This window comes from Triplophysa rosa, linkage group LG11 (assembly GCF_024868665.1).
Source record: "Triplophysa rosa linkage group LG11, Trosa_1v2, whole genome shotgun sequence".
NCBI classification, from domain to species: Eukaryota; Metazoa; Chordata; class Actinopteri; order Cypriniformes; family Nemacheilidae; genus Triplophysa; species Triplophysa rosa.
Genome location: NC_079900.1, coordinates 15,550,040 through 15,570,450, shown reverse-complemented (window position 1 = coordinate 15,570,450; position 20,411 = coordinate 15,550,040). Strand labels below are relative to the sequence as shown.

At 37.9% G+C, this 20,411-nt stretch overlaps 1 protein-coding gene across 2 annotated transcripts in view; it reads left to right on the top strand.

Moving 5' to 3' along the window:
* The window catches only part of mpp3a (MAGUK p55 scaffold protein 3a), a 23,734-nt gene extending 4,951 nt beyond the window's left edge, over positions 1-18,783 (top strand). The window contains exons 2-20 of one of the 2 annotated variants that reach the window (XM_057347099.1): positions 4,389-4,438; positions 4,512-4,630; positions 5,393-5,470; positions 5,605-5,685; positions 5,793-5,930; positions 6,141-6,222; positions 6,981-7,066; positions 7,152-7,226; positions 7,325-7,521; positions 8,876-8,940; positions 9,310-9,330; positions 10,954-10,995; positions 12,620-12,685; positions 13,050-13,211; positions 14,208-14,288; positions 14,755-14,848; positions 14,936-15,044; positions 15,859-15,987; positions 17,122-18,783. In XM_057347099.1, coding sequence (XP_057203082.1) covers positions 4,402-4,438; positions 4,512-4,630; positions 5,393-5,470; positions 5,605-5,685; positions 5,793-5,930; positions 6,141-6,222; positions 6,981-7,066; positions 7,152-7,226; positions 7,325-7,521; positions 8,876-8,940; positions 9,310-9,330; positions 10,954-10,995; positions 12,620-12,685; positions 13,050-13,211; positions 14,208-14,288; positions 14,755-14,848; positions 14,936-15,044; positions 15,859-15,987; positions 17,122-17,301 — 1,842 coding nt within the window. In that variant the 5' untranslated portion in view covers positions 4,389-4,401 and the 3' untranslated portion in view covers positions 17,302-18,783. The remainder of the gene's footprint in view (positions 1-4,388; positions 4,439-4,511; positions 4,631-5,392; positions 5,471-5,604; positions 5,686-5,792; positions 5,931-6,140; positions 6,223-6,980; positions 7,067-7,151; positions 7,227-7,324; positions 7,522-8,875; positions 8,941-9,309; positions 9,331-10,953; positions 10,996-12,619; positions 12,686-13,049; positions 13,212-14,207; positions 14,289-14,754; positions 14,849-14,935; positions 15,045-15,858; positions 15,988-17,121) is intronic. The other variant, XM_057347100.1, reaches the window with a different exon arrangement.
* Positions 18,784-20,411: the final 1,628 nt, after the last annotated feature.

Sequence of the window (20,411 nt, the reverse complement as noted above, 5' to 3'; positions counted from 1 at the left end):
TGTGTGTGTGTGTGTGTGTGTGTGTGTGTGTGTGTGTGTGTGTGTGTGTGTGTGTGTGTGTGTGTGTGTGTGTGTGTGTGTGTGTGTGTGTGTGTGTGTGTGTGTGTGTGTGTGTGTGTGTGTGTTGGCAGTGCAACAATGTACATGAAAAGGAATTAGGTCACTGCGAGTTTAATTCTGATTGTCTGGATGTGTAAAAAAAATGATGTAGGTTTAGAGAAATGCTGCGTGTGCACAATACAAGTTTGTTTCTTGCCAAAAGGCAGTTGAACTATTAATATTTGCTTTGGTATGTATACCAGTGCAGAATTATGATTGTAAAGTGCTGCCTCCAAGCAACTATTTCACACAGCTAAATGAAAGTGGCACACTGCTTTAAATATAAACAAATGTATTGAGACTCACAAAAGGCACTTCTGTTGTGATATTTGATGCCTAGGGTCAAATTATTTTCCATAAATCCCAGTTTTCAAATCTTCACCATAACATGGCACTACAGTCAGGCCAGACTTCCAATTAAGACACGCCCCCTTTTAGTGGACATCATAAATGTTATTCGCATCCTATCATAGAATCCCAGGTATCATGCTTTCTGGTGCTTATGCTCATCTGAAAGAAAAATAAGCAGAAGTTATTGCAATTATTACTTTTTCCTGTTTTATAGATTTAAACAAAAAACGAATTACTCCAAGTGCACCTGAAACCTTTTAAAAATACATCTAGTATAGTTGAGCCTTGGTTGGGAGATAAACAATATATGGCCTATGGTGTTTTAATAAATAAAAAAGTTTCCTTGTTGTATAATTTACATAGATTATATGCAGGCATTTAGTAATCCTTTACAATGCTTTTGAGGTTGAATTTCAGTCCATGTCAAATTTGAAAGCTTTAGCTCATCATTTCACATATGCAAATCTATGTCCAGCACTGACTGGATCAAATTTATCCTGTTAGATATTAAACGCTTTAACAATTCAAGTCATGCCTTTGTTTCTGTGAAACCTGTGCACGTCTTCTACACAGTAAAATCGCCAGTGTTAAAAAAGGTCAAATTAACACTCACGTGTATATCAGAATCAGAATCAGAAGAGCTTTATTGCCAAGTGTGCTTGCACACACAAGGAATTTTCTTTGGTGTTGGAAGCTTCTAGTACAGACATTCAACACAATGACAATACAATATAATACGATTACAATATAATACGAGTATATATTTATAACGTGTGCATTTATACACACATATTCTAGTATTATAGCCTATGTGGAGTCTATATATTACATACTTTATATACTATATATAATTATGGTGNTTTTTTTTATGGGAAAAATGGGTGGAGTCAAAAAATGAATGGTATCAGTGTCATACCCAGGGTTTTAGAAATACGAAGGCCCAACAACTGAGTTTGTTTGTGTTGAAGTGAAGACTGTAAACACATGGTCAGTTGACAGTGTATATCAGAATCAGAATCAGAAGAGCTTTATTGCCAAGTGTGCTTGCACACACAAGGAATTTTCTTTGGTGTTGGAAGCTTCTAGTACAGACATTCAACACAATGACAATACAATATAATACGATTTACAGTCTAAAAGATTCTAAATTGTGCATATATAAAATAAAGACTATTTTACAGAAAATGGGGGATAATAACATATAAGAGACATTGTACAGGGTAGTATATAGTAGAATAAACATATTAACAGATTGTATGTACACTTGTGCAAATGGATAATTTAGTAAGTAGAGGTAGTGTTATATACATGTATACATAAGATGTAGATATAATAAGGCACTATAGTGCACACTATAGGAGTAGTGGAAGTGGAATATTGCTCTTAAGGAGCAGTTATCTGTTTAGGAGGGAGATTGCCTGGGGGAAGAAGCTGCTTCTGTGTCTGGAAGTCCTGGTGTTTGGTGCTCTAAAGCGCCGGCCAGAGGGCAGCAGATCAAAGAGTTTGTGTGCTGGGTGTGTGGAGTCAATGATGATTTTTCTTGCCCTGTTTTTCACTCTGGAATCGTACAGGTCCTGAAGTGTGGGCAGAGGAGCACCAATAATTTGTGGATTATATAAACACTGTGAGAGTTAATTTGACCCTTTTTAACACCGGTGATTTTGCTGTGTATGAATTCAATTTTTTTAAATGTGGAATATTTAAATCTGTGGCATAAAGAAGAAAACTTGTGTATTGTAGGTCAGATAATTTCTTGAACATAGTTTGGTTCTCCTCATCTTCTCATATATATATATATATAAATATTCCTCAGACAGGATGCAGACAAACAGCATCAATCTCTTACGTGTTTTATCCACTCGTACATTACATATATAACCTAAAAGAGACAGTTTGTCCTATTTTCAACACACATGCAATAAGGTGTAATAAGGTACACCAAACAGATGTATATCTAGTGATGACTCTGTGACCTAATTAGAACTTTAAAGCCAATAAGGTTGCAAGAAAAAAGGTTGTGGTGTGAGGCTTCCTCTGCAGATCCAAGCCAAAAAACCTAAAAGGGCTCTAAGCTCTTCTAGATAGAAAATAGGACACGTGATGACGTCCATGTTTTTATGCCGAAATATCTCGCCTAGAAATATCTCGCTTATAAATAGATAGCACTTCTCATAGTACATACAGTAATCATGATTCATAATACGTTTCAGCAAATAACAGACATCATACCCATGTGTACCCATTGTGTCTTTCACAAACACACCTCATACCCATGTGCATTGTCTCCACAAATCTCTTTTGCCAATTACATCATTACCAGAGCAGCAGGAAGTGGGAATGACATCATCCTCAGAGCAAGTGTAAGTGGTTGTGGATTCCCTGTCTGGTTTCTTAGGATAGATTTATTAGTTTATCTCTCACATTCTCTCTCCTCAAACTGAATTTCATGTAAAGCATTATATGATTAAAGTAGCATCCATAGTCTATCTGTCTGGGCATGTATCCAGCTTTTTCTCTGTGTTCTTATGCATGAAAGTATGATCACACATGGTTTTGTGTTAACAAAATCGCATATATATTTTATATATATTCTTTAGGCAAATGCATTAAGTCAGGTGGTTTGGTTTTCTAAGTTTTCTTAAGAGGCACCTTCATACACAAACTCCGCCTGTGAGGTCATGGGCTGTGGGGAAGGTGCCCTACACTGTAAAAAAAATTCTGTAAACTGGAAAAACAGAAATTTACCGTATAATATATATTTTTCTGTAAAATTATAGGATACAAGGATAAATATTAAATAGTTTTTCCATTTTTCTTGTAAACGTGTTGTCTTGTTCTATAATTTTTTTTGACCGTATTTCAAAAATAAACTGTAAAAAAAGAAATCTTGTTAAAAAAACGGAATTTTTATGGCAGCTGGGACACAGCTGGGGCGCCAGAAATAAACTGTAAAATAACGTTCCCCTGTTTTCATGTAAATTTGCGGTCTTTGACCGTATTTAAAAAAAAGAACATGTGAAAAAACTGTAAAAATGTTTTTTTTTTTTTACATTTTACGTGGAAAATCTGTAAAACATAACAGAAAAACTCTGTAAAATACAGGGTTTTTTAAAAAATAAAGGCAGCCGTTTTCACCTGACTCTTGCAGGGTTTGATTAAAAGTAGTATGTTTGGTGTTTGCGGAGAAACACAATTAAAGCTTTCTGCAGCAGTGGTTCTCTGATGGATCAGTCGTGTTTGTAAAAATTTCACTGGTTTCTTAGAAAGTGACATCTCTAAATTGCTTTGGGAGAAGGAAAGTGCATTTTGTGTTCCTGCTGTGGCCTCCAGAACCCAGAGAAATAGCATCACTCTTCTCATCCAGCCACTCTCTCTAATCTTTCCTGGCACTTTATCATAGCTGAATATTCCTTAATCATATCAAGGCAATGCACACTCAGTACCCTGAGATGAAATATAAGTAATATGCTTAAAAGTAACAGGATATTGATCTGCCCATCCACTGCAGGCATCTCATTGCTTAAACCAGGATGAGATAGATGGTGGATGAAAAATACTTTGGAAAGACATAAGTAATAATGATTAACAGATTATCTCAATTTGGGTTAAACTGATCACGCTTAGTCCTTGTAGACCATTGACAGTCTATAGTCAACGCAACGGTCTACAAGAAAAAAACGAACTTTGACTGCATACATTAAATTAAATTTATTGTACTATACTGTACAATACTGTCCTGTGGTTAAAACACTCTCCTTCCTTCTGAAGTTTATCTAAAAGTGTACGCATTGAGTCAGGATCAGAACATGACGACTTGGCCATGATTCACTTTATGCATAAAATCCTGAAGAGCAATATGACTCGTTCTGTCTGCTGCTTTCTGTCTGTCTTTGCATGTATTGGTGCATAATCTGTAGTAATGATTACCTTTCTTTTAGGCCAACCTAATCCATGAAAGAAGCTATGCCAGTCCTCTCTGCTGGAGCAGGTGAATATTACACATGTGCACAGACACACTTCTACTGTATGTTTCATTATTGACACTTGCTGATCTCATGTAGGGTTGCACGAGACGCTCGCCCTGCTGACCTCACAGCTGCGTCCAGATGCCAATCACAAAGAGGACATGGTCTTTCTCAAGGATGTCTTTAGCGAGAGGAGTCTCGGCTATCTTATGAAGGTGTGCAAATTGTATACATAATTACTTGTAGTAAATTTATTGAGTGCCCAACTTTATGTTCCTTTTCCAAACCTTACATTGTATATTTACACCATGCATTATTTTCATTAGGTTATGTTTGAAATTTTTCATAAACAATAATACAACTTTTGTATCCAGTGCCCGGTTGCATAAAGCACCTTAAGTTTTTCCCTTAAGTGTGACACTTAAGGGGTGATTTCTCTTTACCAAACACAATAGGAGAATAACTTAAGTTAAACTTAAGGTATATTTAAGGGCACACTTAAGGGAAAATTACACTTAAGGTGCTTTAAGCAACCGGGCCCAGTACCTCAGAGATGACGTATTTTTGTAGGCTAACCCGGAAGTAAGCGCCGAAAAGATTATGCATTTTTCCCATAGACTTTTGGAAGATCGCAAATAAATAAGCTCTGTGATTAACAAAGGTTCATGATGTTTACACGTTTTGTCTATCAAGATCATCTTTACAAATTTACACAACATTTGTTACTTTTGAAGCCGAAATACAATCGGCAGGAGTAAAAAGCTAACACGATGCTATAAACAAACTACACTTAAGGTCGCTCGATATCAACGTCACCACCACCAAGCCTCCCGACAGCTCTTTCAAACTTTATTAAAAATGTGTTCCCTGGTAAGTAATTACTCCGTGAATCCTAAAATGCTAACTCACTTCCGGGTTTGGCATACAAAAATACATCATCTCCTCGGCTCCCCATTCATGTGCATTGTTTCTGCTAGATCCATGAGAAGTTGCGACAGTATGAAAGGCAGAGCCCCACCCCTGTTCTCCACAGCGCCTCCACTCTAGCAGAGGATGTAAGTGCTGTAGCGTCTGTCATTTGACATTAACACAGGAAAGATTCATGTAATCATATTCAAACTTGTGTTAAGTTTGGCTTGGCGAACGCTCAAAAACATTTTGATTTTGGTCTGCACGTTCTGATTGGCAGGTGGCTGAGGAGTTACAAAGTGGCCCAATGAGTGTTGAGGAAAAAGAGCTTCTGCATCTGCTGACATTACCTCATCTCAAGGTACAAACACCTTCATAACTGTTGTGCCTTTGTGATGCATCTCAACAAACATATTTAAAAATATAAATCTGTCAGTGTGTCCAGTTGTTCATAGTCCTTGTTTCTAGGCAGTGTTGTCAGTTCATGACACAGTGGCGCAGAAGAACTTTGACCCTGTGCTTCCTCCGCTGCCTGATGACTTTGAGGATGAGCTCGATGAGGATTCTGTCAAGATTGTGCGCTTGGTCAAAAACAAAGAACCACTGGTGAAAGAAATTACAGTTGCAAGAATATGCAATGGCTTTTCTCAAATTATTAAAAAAAACCTAAGAGAAATTCAGAGGGAGCAACATGTTGTTCTCTGTTGTTAACCACCATGGTATAGTTTAAGCTCTCTCTCTCTCTCTCTCTCTCTCTCTCTCTCTCTCTCTCTCTCTCTCTCTCTCTCTCTCTCTCTCTCTCTCTCTCTCTCTCAGGGAGCCACAATTCGTCGGGATGATTCCACAGGGTCTGTGATAATAGCTCGTATTATGAAAGGAGGGGCTGCAGACAGAAGTGGTGAGTGACCTCAAAGCATGTCTTTAATATTTATTTTCAGTTCATGCTGGAATCCATAATAATCTTTATTCAAATCTATTTCACTTAAGATACTTCTAAAATATATCAATGCTGTCCTTCTGAAACCTCGTATCTCCATATTTCACGAATTGTATTTTTTGATAATAAATCATTATTATTAGTCACCCTTTATGTTTGTCACTGGGTTTTGCAAATATCTAACCAATAAAAAGTCCATGTGTCAACTTTGACAACACAGTATTTAATCATTTTAAAAGTACAGTGTTTTTTCCATTTCCTAAAAAACTGCGATTTTGGACATACAAGGTTTCGAAAGGACAGCGGTGATATTTAAAAATAATTTGCCATTGTGTGTGTCAAAGAAAACCATTCTAGGGCTTTGATCTTCAGACACTTTTGATCTTTGTCTCTATTGACGTATCTGATCATCCCACAATCCCTTGCCTCTGTGCTATACAGCAAGTATCATTATTTTCATGCAAGCGTGTCTGCTGTTATGACACATAGCCCATCTGTGTGGTCAAGCACAGTCCCCAGAGACCCAATCAAGAGATTCAGACCCACTAACCTGTCCACAGCTGTCGCCATAATCCATCCTCCAGGCTGTTTGTGTGTGGTGTGTCTCGCTCATTAAAAATTCATTCAACTGCTCATATAAAGCGTATTTTGAATTGCACAGCAGGTATGACTAGAACGTGTAAAAGGCAGTCTGTAAATCTGCTTTCCTCTCTCCATAGGTCTGGTGCATGTAGGTGATGAACTGAGAGAGGTCAATGGTATTTCTGTAATGAACAAGAGGCCAGATGAGATCAGTCAATTGCTGGTAATATTTTAATTCTGGACATCTTCTCATAATCATTTCCATTTGTTGTTATAATGACCAAATCAATTGATTTGTTTTGTCTTAGTCTCAGTCTCAAGGATCTATCACATTGAAGATCATCCCAGCCATCAAAGAGGAAGACATGCTGAGAGAGAGCAAGGTAATGGACTACTGAAACAGACAAAACCACTCACTTAGTGAAACTCCAATACCTTACACATTTCAAGTGAACATCACCTCATAAAGTAACTGTTTCAGGTCTATATGCGGGCGCTTTTTGACTACATTCCATTGGAGGACAAGGCCACGCCGTGTCAGGAGGCGGGGCTTCCGTTTAAACGAGGTGACATCCTGCAGGTGGTCAGTCAGGATGATCAGACATGGTGGCAGGCCAAGAGAGTGGGAGACAGTAATCTGCGTGCAGGACTCGTCCCATCCAAACTCTTTCAGGAGAGGTGAGACTAAAGCCGGGCACACATGATTTTAAATAGTCATTTATGATTGCTGCATGAACATGATCCCAGCTAAAAACCATGTCAGTTGTTAGACTGTATGACAGTGAAAACACACAAGAAGAATAGAGCAGGGCTAGTCAACTGGTGGCCCACTGGCCAAATGCGGCCCGCCCGATCATCTTGACCTGGCCTGCCTTAACATTTCAAATAAGTGGAGAGACTTTAAGAACAGTGTGCTTTAAGAAATGCACATCCTGACACGCCACATCTTTGAAAGTCCAAAACGGTAATTCCCGCAGCTCATAACGATTGACGTCTTATAAAGCGATTTGATTGGTCTGTCCAAGAAACGTAATGTTATTTACAACATTATAATAGGCAGTCCACAGCCACTGGCAGTCGGTTTGTGCACGCAATAGGTGGCGTTCCAAAACGCATCTTGTGCCCTTGAAAGTATGTGCAGGAAGGGTATACACCACGTGAACTGTCTCAGATAAGGGAAAAACTATGTTGTTTTTATTTCTGCATTCATTATGTATGATTTAAACAGCTATATTTATGAAAAACAGCTGTTCATCTCCCTCAAGAACTTGCACTTCAAAGGATCTGCCCTTCTAAGTGCATGGGGCACATGATGTGATAATAGCCGTATCTAATAGCGTTCAGTTTCTTGCACAGATCAATTGATTCGCTTTATAAGACACCAGTTTAATGCCAAAGGACAAGGATTACGTTTGTGCTGAATGTATTAGTGTTTTTGACTTTTATTAATTTGACTTTCATGAATTTATTTTTCAAAAACTTTCATGAATTCAACCAAATATCTTCTTGAAAAAATAATGCCACCCACATCTTGGAAGTACTGGGGGACTGGGGGTGAGTAAATTAACAGCAATTTCTTTTTGGGGTAAACTAACGCATTAAGGAATATAAAATACAATTAAAAAGACAATATCCCTTTTAATTAAATATCATGAAAAGGGACAAATACCGAATGCAATATTTGTGTGCATGTTTTAATATATGACCTATAAGTATGCACAGAATGTAAATAACAGAAATACAAAATAACAGAAGAAATTATGACATGGTAAAAAAAACTGGCCCGCTTCCTATTTATACTTTTGGAATCTGGCCCTCAAAGAAAAGTGTTTTTAACACGGAGTTGCAGATGTTTGGGTCTGGTGTGGATGGATAATATAAGTTTCACTCATCAGTATTTTGTTTGATCTTGTTTAGTAGCATTTCTCATAGCTCCGGGAATATGGAATCTATTGAGACTGTTGCAGAGAACTGGACAGGAGATGTATCACACTCTTTGAAGTTCTCATTGTGTGTGTGTTTTCCCCCTCAGGCGATTAGCCTACAGAAATAAAATGGGTACTCTTCCAAATTCCAAATCTCCAAAAAAGGCTGTCTGTGAGTATTTACTATTTACTTTACATTTCCTTATGGAAAATCCCTCTATCATTATTTAGTCTTGACTATAGACATTCAATTGATGTATGGGTATAAGAAGTGGTCAGGTGATTATTGAGCTGGTGCTTCATTTTCACCAATCTAAAGCTGATTAGAGAACAGACACACCTGCAACATGTCATTTCTCTCTCTCTCTCTCTCTCGTGCATGTGCAGTGACATTTGTTTATGTTGTTGCTTTGAAACTATCTTTTATACCTTTACTTTTACACCAGTATAACTCCGTGAACCAGGGTCAGTGTCTGGAATGATAAATGTGAATATTTTTTTCATGTTGTTTTCATTTCTTATTACTTATTACTGCCATCAGATGATCAGGGATGTGATAAAGGTAGGTATTCTGGATCAGAGTTCACACATTCACACACATACATGTAATAGACGGTGGGACTACGGTAATTAGGAATTAGGCAAACCTGTCACTAAATCCACTTTAATACCAAAGTGCCCCTGGGCATATACTACTAATACACCACTGCTATTCTTTATACACACGTACAATGTACACTTACTGTTTAAATCAAGTTACTGTCATGAACGTGGGTGGTGAGGACACGGAGACAATGACAGAGGACCCAAGTGCAGACAGCGGGTAAGGGGTTAACAAGACATTTAATAAAATATAAATACAAAACAAAGACCCACGTGGGGGTAACAAAACAAAACACAAGGGTATAAAACATGACACCAAGGACTAACTACACCTGACCAGACTAAGACAACACTTGAATTAAATACAAAATAACTAAACTACACTGACAAGACAGGAACTCACCACATATGACACACACACGACAGTACAATGAACCAGCACGAGACAGAAGACACAAGGGCATTATAAAGGGGATAAATCAAGAGGGGACAGGTGCAGGACATGAACTAATTAAACAATAAGGAGGAGACGAAAGGGCGGGAAAAAAGACGCCACACCGGAGAGTGGAAGACCAACAGGGACAAAACGTCACTCTCCACATAAAACAAGAGGTTCTATCATGGTTCTGCCACTAGGCCAAGAAAAGCAAGACAAGGTGGGCAGAACCATGACAGTTACATAATTTTAATACTAATCGTAATTTTAATTTATGTAAATGTTTGTTATATACAGTATACATGTATGTACAGTATGTGTGTGCATTTTATATACATATAAATATACAAAGCACGCACGCACACACACACGCACACACACACACGCACGCACACACACACACGCACGCACGCACACACACACACACACACACACAGGTCTCTATTAAATGGGGTATTACAGAAAAGGATCAGGGAAATATAACAAGGGGCAATTAACACATCTTCACCTCATTGTCATTTTCTGTTTATCATCTTTTTAACAAATGTTCTGAGACCACTAATGACTCATCTCTTTATTTTTCACTCTTTGTCCTTAAGCATTTTTAAGTTCCAGCTCTTAAGTGATGCTACAGTGCATTCATCTGTATCAATCTCAGTCAAACTTGGGTTATAAACAAATAGTGTGTTCCACTTATCCTCAAAAGATTTTAAAAAGGCAATCATGAAAGTTCTGTCATTATTAACATTCATTTTTAAACTTGAAAAAAAAACATTTTTTCATGCAGGTCTTTCCTGCACCAATCTGTTTTCAATTTTATTTCTAAAAAACTGGACACTGTGAACTATTGTATCAAAAAATAGCTGCAAAGTTTGTTTTTTGTTACAGAAAATGGTGAAACTGTGGACAATGACAGAGTTTTTTAATTTTGGAATGAATGATTCCTGAACATTACATCATAATCTTTCTTCTGGCAAATAACCACCTCGGTTGGCCATGGCCACTCAAATACCCGCTGCCCACCTGCCTGCTTACTCTATGAACCTGCTTGTCTAACTTTAGTTGTGAAGCCCGACTCTAGTGTCCTCCTCCCTCTCTCCTGGTTTCCTCTGCTCACCCCCTCTCTCCCTGCTTGCCTCCCTACAGAGGACTGTGACTGTGAAGGCTATTTCAATGGACAGTACATAGGTGAGAACATGCATGCCCACTCCTCTTCCCTGTGCCTATACTAACCTTTTGCCTGAGTGTGCTTTGGTTGCTGCCTGCTTTTGTGCCAAGAGGATTTTTCAAAGACCCAGAGCAATGGGGGATCTCTTCATGAGGGAGGTCTAGACTGAAAAGCTAGATTGTGCATTGATGTTTGTTTAGAAGAGAGACAAGGATGCAGGATGATTAACTTTCATGTAATGGATATGTATACATTTAGATGTCATGGTCATGTCCACATTTTTTGCAGAATAAACATTTCTATTTATAATTTTGGAATAGAAATGAGGAGAGTATTACATTTAGAGAGTATTGTTGCATTGTTACCTTGTATATTACTAGTCTGCAATACTTGTCTTAAATAAACGTAAAATATTTACGGTAAAAGTAAAAAAAATAACAGCTGCAAGAGAGAGAGTTGGTGAAAAAGTGTCAGCCACATGTCTAACATGTTTGAAGTCTCATTAGTTAATGAGTGTTAATTTAAGAAGCTGTTAAGAGAGAAGGAAGCGATGTCGTAGGCGATTGTGATATTCACTCATATGGTGTTGATCTTTCTCAGCCGATCGCTCCACTTTCAGTAAATAAATCTACATTGAATCTATTAGCTACAGAATAGCTCAGAATATGTCTGAAAGGAGAGAACCACGTGGCAGATTAATCTCTTGAATTCTGTTTTTAGGAGATATGCTTGACAAAATCATTTGGAATCTGTTCTATGACTTTAGGAATGACATGTAAAACACTGAGAAGTGAATTGACTTTACAAATACTTCAGTGTAGTAAAATGTGTACTAAAATAATGCAGACAGCAAGTGAACAACTATCTATGGCCAATGGCTAAAATGAAACCAGATCTTAGTTGAAATTAGGTAAAAAGACCTTCCTCTCCTCAAGGAGGTAGTACAACGTCCTTTCCCACTTTCTTTCTGAATCTGTTCCTCTGCTGCACCCTTCCCCTCCAAAAAAACCCTCCCCTTAAAGCCACTGTAAGGCTGTTGCCCTGCTATTGGACACTCTGCACATTCCACCCTGCACGACTGGCTGTGCACTCACTCACTGAGTCAAGTGTGTGATAGCTCATGTGCGTGATGCAACTCTCAGCCCTCATACACCGACCTAGAATCATTTAATATAGTTCATTCATCGAAGGTAATGTTAATTATGGGAGGGGCCAAACATGAGGGTGGTAAACTCTAAAATGTTACCACCTCCTAGAATTCTGAAAAACAAACAAAATGTTTGTCATTTACCAGTCTTCTGATAATTAATTATTTTAGATTATTTTATTTTACACTGTCAGAAAAGTTGCCAAAATGCATGTACCGGGGCTGTACCCATAAGAGTAATGTATTTCATATCTACCCCCAGTGACAAGATAAAAATTCTTATGTTTCTGTAAGACAGTTTTAACCATTCTTAGCTATTTCAACTAAAACTGCAGTAGTCTCTGTTCTGATCAATACATAGAAAATATGTAAAATGCAAAAATCCAAATTCACCAACTCAGAGTTATAAATGAGGTATGTTTAAGGTGATTGTGGGTCAGTTGTTAAGGGCAAAGTGGTGTATCCACAAGTGTGAGGTGGTCTAATGCGCAATGTAGTCTCTTCAAAGTGTAATGCAGTGGCACCCTCCTGTGGCCAGGTGTTTTCCTGGGATTTTTATTCAGGTATAGTGATTGTTCTTCCCATACAGCTACCAACACTAACCTCCATGTCCTGATATATAACACACTTTACATTTTGTCATAACGCTGCTGTAGAAAGTAGGGTGAAGATTAGAGTGAAGGTTTAGAAGTGGCACTGGAGCTTGCACTAGTTAATGGAGACATTAGTTAATAGTTAATGATTCAGGACCAGGTTTGGTCTTTACTTTATGGCATTTTAAAATAATATAATATAGTATAAATGATATAATAACTTTCACAATGTTTTAATATTCAGTTGCTTAAAATATTAAGCTGTTTTTATAAAACATCCACAAAATATATAGTAAAAAAAACAATAGTCTGATTTCTCTGTTCTCTGTCTCAGCTGGTTTGCGGAGAAGTTTTCGTCTGAGTCGGAAGGACCGTCGTGGTTCTGCAGGAGATGCCAATGTTTCTGAACAGAATGAAACGGAGTTTCTGACCTATGAAGAAGTGACACGCTACCAGCAGAGGCCCAATGAGAGGCCCCGATTAGTAGTTCTCATTGGTAAGACAATAGAAAATGTTTTTGAATGCTGTTTATGAATGTGAAATTGGAAATAAATAATGAGAAATATTCAAGGTTAATAGCTAATACCATTTGTATGCATGGTGGTTGTCAAAATACTTTGGAATTTTCAAAGCTGGCAAAAGATTTGTTCTTGCGTCCTATTAAACACCTGTTCAAGTAACATCCTGTATAGAATGCTATAATTAGTTTATCCTGTACTAAGTTTTACCTGTTCCAGGAAATATGCTTTTAAATAAAACTTGTGTAAACAAATTCCTGATTACAGAATCTGAATATTATCAGCAAATCAGCATGTAGGCCTACACATTTAAGGGCAGTTTCCCTGACAGGGATTAGACTAAACCAGGACTAGGCCATAGTTAAATTAGGACATTTAAAGGAACAGTTCCTCCAAAAATGAAAATTCTGTCATCATTTACTCACCCTCAAGTTGTTCCAAATCTGTAGAAATGTCTTTGTTCTGATGAACACAGAGAAAGATATTTGGAAGAATGCTTGTAACCAAACAGTTCTTGGCCACCATTGATTACCATAGTAAGAAAAAATCCATTATAAATTTGACATTTTTAAGGATTCAGGAGAATTTAGGAAAGCAAACAGTTGTGGGGCAATTTTGACTACCATTGTAATTTGTCCTACTATGGTAGTCAATGGGGGCCAAGAACTGTTGGTTATAAGCATTCTTCCAAATGGTGTGCATCTTGAAACAAAACAATGGCACTGATATGTTTTTAGAAATGTCACTGCAAGCTGGTTTCAGTTAAGACAACTAATCTAAAGCCCTGTCCGGGAAACCACCCCATAATTGAGAACTAAGCCTGGAAAAGCATATCACCTTCAAAGAAAACAGCCTTTAATAACTTATGTTCAAATGATAACACTGCCCCCTAGTGGCAAGTAGCAAAGCACATTTCCTCAAAAAAACTGGACTTGAAAAAAGTGAATCAAACCCACTGCTGTCCTTGTGTGCAGGTTCTCTGGGAGCAAGAATCAACGAGCTGAAGCAGAAAGTGATAGCAGAAAATCATCATCGGTATGCTGTGGCTGTGCCACGTAAGTATGAACACACGTTTTATTCTGGAATTTCTTGGAAAGTTTTGATGAATTTGAACCCTTTTATCATCGCATTAATGCCACACAATGTATTAATACCACACAATTTCTGTAATAGAATGAAAATACAGTAAATGCAAGTTTTTATTTTGGTAGATTATATTGTTAATTGCTGTTAGTGCTTTTTAAATAAAACTGTTATACTATATCTGCAGTACATACAATCTTGGAGTTTTGTTCTCTAACAAACACAAAATTCATTGGTGAAATATACATGTAGCTTTCTTACGTTTCTTCACTAAATTTGAAAAAAATACTCAGATTGTTGTAAAATACTCGTTTTTAACAGTATGAAATATCACATGATTAAAATAGTGATTTAAAAAATAGGAAAAGGGATGCCTTTTGCTAAGTGTATAAATGTCATTATAAACCCAAATTCTTCTGCTTTTGTTCCCTCTAACAGACACCACACGGCCCAGAAAGAGTCATGAAAAGGAGGGCGTAGAGTATCACTTTGTGACCAAGCAGGGCTTTGAGGCTGATGCCCAGAACAACAAGTAAGTGATACATACTGTCATGAACTCCTTTAGCAGTGTACATGTATCTGTCTGTGTATGCGTGACTGTCTGGTGTTTTGTCTGTAGATTTATAGAGTACGGGGAGTATAAAGAGAATCTGTATGGGACCAGTATAGAAGCCATCCGCTCTGTTCAGGCCAAGAACAAGATGTGTCTGGTGGATGTACAGCCTGAGGTAAATTACACCAGCTTTTTAAATCTATCTTGGTGCTCTTTGGCTAATTGATCATTTAAGTTTTCAAAGCATATCACACCAAGGCACTCGAGAGTTTGAGAAAAACATATATAAAAGCCTTTATTTATTCAAGGCTTGGACTTTTAAAAACAAGCAACAAATCTTACAGCAGTATTTTCCTCAGACTGTTCTTAAACTGTATATATTACCTATAATAAGTTAAGTAAGAAAACAGTGAAACAAATTGCTTTCTGGAACAAACATTAATTATAAATGTCCTGTTACATTTTGTAGCACATTGTTTTCTTTTTGCATAACTCAAGTAATTCAGCCGCATGTGTTGACTAGTTTTTTCCTTTAGGTGGAGCCACTTGTCTACAGCAGAAAGCACAGTGTCTCTATAGGAACACATAGGCCTACATCATGTTAACCTTAATGGCAACAATAGCTCTTCTGGTCATGGGGGGCACCTTAAACTTGCTTTCATGAATTTTTAATGTGAGAATTTACAGCCACTCTTGTTTAAGCTGAGTAACCATGTAAGGTATACAGAGCTTGAGTTTATATACAGTTCAATTTACTTAACACATAACTTGCTGAAAACACCAGCATTTGTCTTTTCAATGCTAGTCCACAGAATGGGATGCTTATATATCCATCAGGCTGAAACTAGTTAGATTATGAGGTATATCTAAAAAGCTCATGTAACCATCATAAACTAGATGGTATGCTATTTAAGCATGAAATCTCATAAAAAGTAGTTGTGTATTTGGGTCAGTTAATTGAAGATTTGTGTCTTTTCTCTCTGAAACAGGCACTGAAGACCCTGCGGACAGCCGAGTTTAAACCTTATGTCATTTTTGTAAAACCACGAATTCCGGAGTCTCGCAGACGTCGCAGTGCTGGCACCTCACCAGGAGGGGGCGAACACGGGCGAATCACAGTAAGTCTGATCAAAGGTTTACGTCATTTATTTCTCAGGCTGTGTCCGAAATTGTCTACTTCCATACTATATAGTAGGCGAAAATGAGTATGAGTCATGAATAGTATGTCCGAAACCTCAGTATGCAAAAAACAGTAGGCGAGAAATACCCGGATGGTCTACTACTTCCGCCGAGATTCGTGAGTGTGGATCGGATGGACACTTCTCTATCCCATGATGCCACGGGAGCTGAGCAACGGTCAAATTTCAAAAGTAAATCAAATAAATATAGCGGAAAACTTCAAGGCGGACTTCCGTTTCTAATGTAAGTGCCAATAAATGAATTTCTCGTGACTAAATGATGTTTTATCAACGCTCACGTATATGTTGTTGTTAATACGTCATAGGTCAAAGAGCATATGGGTCACATGACCATAAAACATGGTGGACGCAGTATGTCCGAAAGGTATTCATACTACTCCCACTCATACTATATAGAACGTACTGTTTTAACGGCCGATAGGTAGGTACTTATTCAAATTCAGTACGTACTGTCACAGTATGCGATTTCGGACGCAGCCAACGAAAACCCTGGCCGTTTCTCAATATGCGTTCTTCAGCGGTCTTGTGTCCTCGCTCTACGTCATCAATAGCCGTCAAAGTCCGTTCCAATACTCAAGAACACAGAGAACGCATGACAATACCCGGATGTTCTTGATATCAAGGATGCTTCGAATGCAGCCTTGCGCGTGTACGGAATCCGCATGAAGTCCTAGAAGTCACTGTGGCAAGTCCATCCAAGTTTGTTCTTCCGAGGCTGCCTCAGATCGGTCTACACGAGAACACAAGTCCGTTCTTTGCGTTCTTGGAATTGAGAAACGGCCCCTGTGCTACTGATGAAGGATAATCTGTCCAACCTCTCGAAAATCAGCCTTAAATTGTATAATCTAATAACAAATGGAATGAAATTACAGAGACTGTCTGGTTTCAGAATGAGCCAAATTTCACACGTTAAATTATCGTAAAATCACAGGATTCACGGCATCGTGCATTTAGCTAGCTTGATTTTTTGTATAAAATGCCCACATCCATTGTCATCTCACTTTCGTTCCCTTCATTCATATTCATGCGCTACCCTTTCATGTTTCGCTTCAGGAGGAGGACCTGCAGGAAATGCGTCTGTCGGCACAGCAGATAGATCAGCAGTACGGACACCTTGTAGATCGGGTCCTGATTAAAGAAGACACTGCCAGTGCCTGCGCAGAACTACGTAGCATCTTGGAAAGACTGGAACGGGAGACCTTCTGGGTTCCTGTGAGCTGGGTTAAGGCTTAAGACCCCATACTCCATTCCAGACTGTTGACCCCCACTGATAGCCTTGCGGTGCTGGGCTTAGTTTTCTGCACTGACCCTCCGGGGTGTGGATTTTTTGAGCATGGGTTTGGGTTTGAGGAGGTACATTTGTATAGAAAAACGAGACAAAGAAGCCACATAAATATCTTAAAACAGATTTTGTTTTGGGGCTGCGGGACATGCAGGCACATAAGCACTTGTCATGAATGATTTAATTTATTTTTTAATGACATTGGGTATTTATTATATGGTTTTATGTCGACGTGTGTGGCTCACTGTAGGTTAAATTTAAATAGACTGTTCATGACATGAAAGCAATCATCTAACTATAACAAAACAACATTGGTATTAAATGCCTATGGATTAAGGTTACCATGGTAACAATGATGTCCTTCCTGATCTCCTAATCTGGAAAGGTGAAAATGGGACTTTACAGGATGGACCATACATTTGCATATCAAGCTGTAATGCACGCTCATAAAGAGACTTCCTAAGTGACTATGACGCTGTTTGAAATCACTTTGTTTTAATTTAATAAAGCTGTAGCAGCTTGTGTTGTCTACTTTGATCATAACATCCAGGTTCTCTCTCTGCAGAGCATGACTGATCAGTGTTTAATCCTACTTAAGAAAATAGTAAATTCCTGCTGTGCCAACAAACCGTTTCAATGCACCTACTGTAGCTTTTCTTGACAGCGCATCTCCTTGAGCTGTGGAGGGTTTGGAAAGATCACGCCAAAGCACTTAAGCTGTACAATAGCTATGTAAATATGTTAAAACCTAGCTTTACGAAGCTTAGGTTCTTATGTGTTGATGAACTGAGACAGTGTTGAGGTGAGAGTAATACCCATGCCACTTATTTTAAAACTAGACAAAAAAATTAAACGGTTTAAAATTAAAATCTGGTTAAGCTCTGACAGTCCAACGTGTACATATTGCATCAAGAGCTTGTGTTTATCTTTTTCCATTTACTGTAACATTTACGATTTTTTCTTACTCACCGCATCATACAAATCCTCTCGATCCTACCTCACCCTGGTTTTGACTGAAATGTGTTGCCTTTGTTGTAAACTGCCAGTCTTCTGTGTCAAATTATATTAAGTGAATGTTATGTTCTGGTTGCAAGTAAAAAACTAAATCGGAGAATCTTTGCGTGTATTGAATATGCAGAAATACACAGTACATGACAAATCCAACTAAATCCAGATTTCAGCACATATTTATCTTTCATTATAGCCGTGTATTCAGTGTGAGATGGTAAGCAGTGCTGCAGGGTTTTCCAAATGATTCTGCTATAGGCACTGCATTGCACTAACATCATGATTATATTGAATGCTTTGCAAATCTAAGACTGTTATCCCATTTTCAGACTATTGTTTTTTGTTCTCCTATTTCATGCAATATTACTTTTAGAACTTCATGACGGTGTGGGAGGCAAATCCTGCCAAATTTAAATAAAAAAATGAAACGATTAAAATGAAAACCAGATTAGCAATTTCATTATACACAATATGTGCCAAAATGAAAAATAAAATAAAATGATTTTATTTTCATTTTTACACTGACAATGTCAAATTGAAAAAGAAAATGCAATTGGTGATTTGACATTTCATTTTCAAGACTGCCAATATGAAAATGAAAAGGCAAATGTGAAAAAGAAATAGCAAAAACATTTTTTACAAAGGTTTTATTAATGTTCACGCAATAATACTGACACAATTCAAATTAAAATGTAAAGTTTGATTTTCATTTTATTTTCTCTTTTATTTCGTTTTCTTTTTCTTGTTCAAAGTCATGCTAATTACATGTTAATCAGTGGGTGTGGATGAGCGTCTGCATTACTGGGAACGCCCACAAAAACGTCATATCCGTTTATTCGAATGAACGTGTGTAGACCTTGTCAGGTGTTTGGCCTTAGCGCTTTGTAATGATGACGATGACTGTGCCTGGTGCAATACCGAAAAGTTGTAGTGTGGTGTTCTGCATCTCTGATAAGTTAACAGACGAACAAACTAAAGCATTGGCGAGCCTGTATCTCTAGCGTGCCCTGAAACATGCCGGAGCGCGATTGTCCCCACTCCGCCGCTGACCTGCTCTTACACATGACCATCCGCACCCGAGCACGCTATGATCATTACATTGTGACTGCTTTTAAGAAAAAACCACAATTTAAAACATGCATTCATAACATAGTGCAGCGCTATAAATGCATGTTTACACGAATTAGGTCAGTTAACAGCTACGCGTGACATGGCTTTATATCCTGTTGTAGTCAGAAAAGAACAGTAGCTAGAACAGGTTGCTCCACTCATAAGACATGCAAGTGTCATTGTGTGTGTCTGGGCGTCCGTATGTTGTCTGTCTGTATATGTTGTAAGCTTGGGTTGTCTGTTTATATCGTCCTGTCGTGTTTTCAGAATTTTATGCTTTAGATTTCATGCTTCTTGGCAACATCTAGCCTGAAGTTAATGCGCATTGCGCTGGCAAGACCCGCCCACCGATGCATGATCGACGTCCTCTCATTAACATGTTGTGTTGAGGAAAAAATTAATAAGGAACTACACAAAGAAATAAATGAAAGATACTTTGGGTTTAGCTTCTCAAACATTTAATAATTTGTTTACTTATTTTAACAGCAATATGTGCATTTATTTCTGCATTTATTTATTTATAGTTTTTGCAGGTTTCGTCCTCAATAAGAACAGCTGAAATTACTCAAATTCAATCCCAAATCTGTTACCTACAGTATGACACTTGGGTGAATCATTGAGTTTATTATATGAGCAAAGTAGCATAGACATCAACAGACAGGGTTCTTCCATTGCCAAATTTAATTTGGAACTCAAAAAGTCTTCAGTCTTTTATTCCAGCAGAAATCCAAGCTTTCAAATAAACACAACGCCACGAGTGTAACAACTGCTTATTATTTGCTTATTATTATTTTATTAGAGGATCACGGTCTTTAATTGGAAACCAGACAGAAGGCCCGACACTTTGAAACCTCGGCTATCTGTCAGCAGCTTTATTTCACAGGTCTCTGAGCAGCGACATATGTGTGATAGAATACCATCCACTTATTAATTGGGCTGGGGG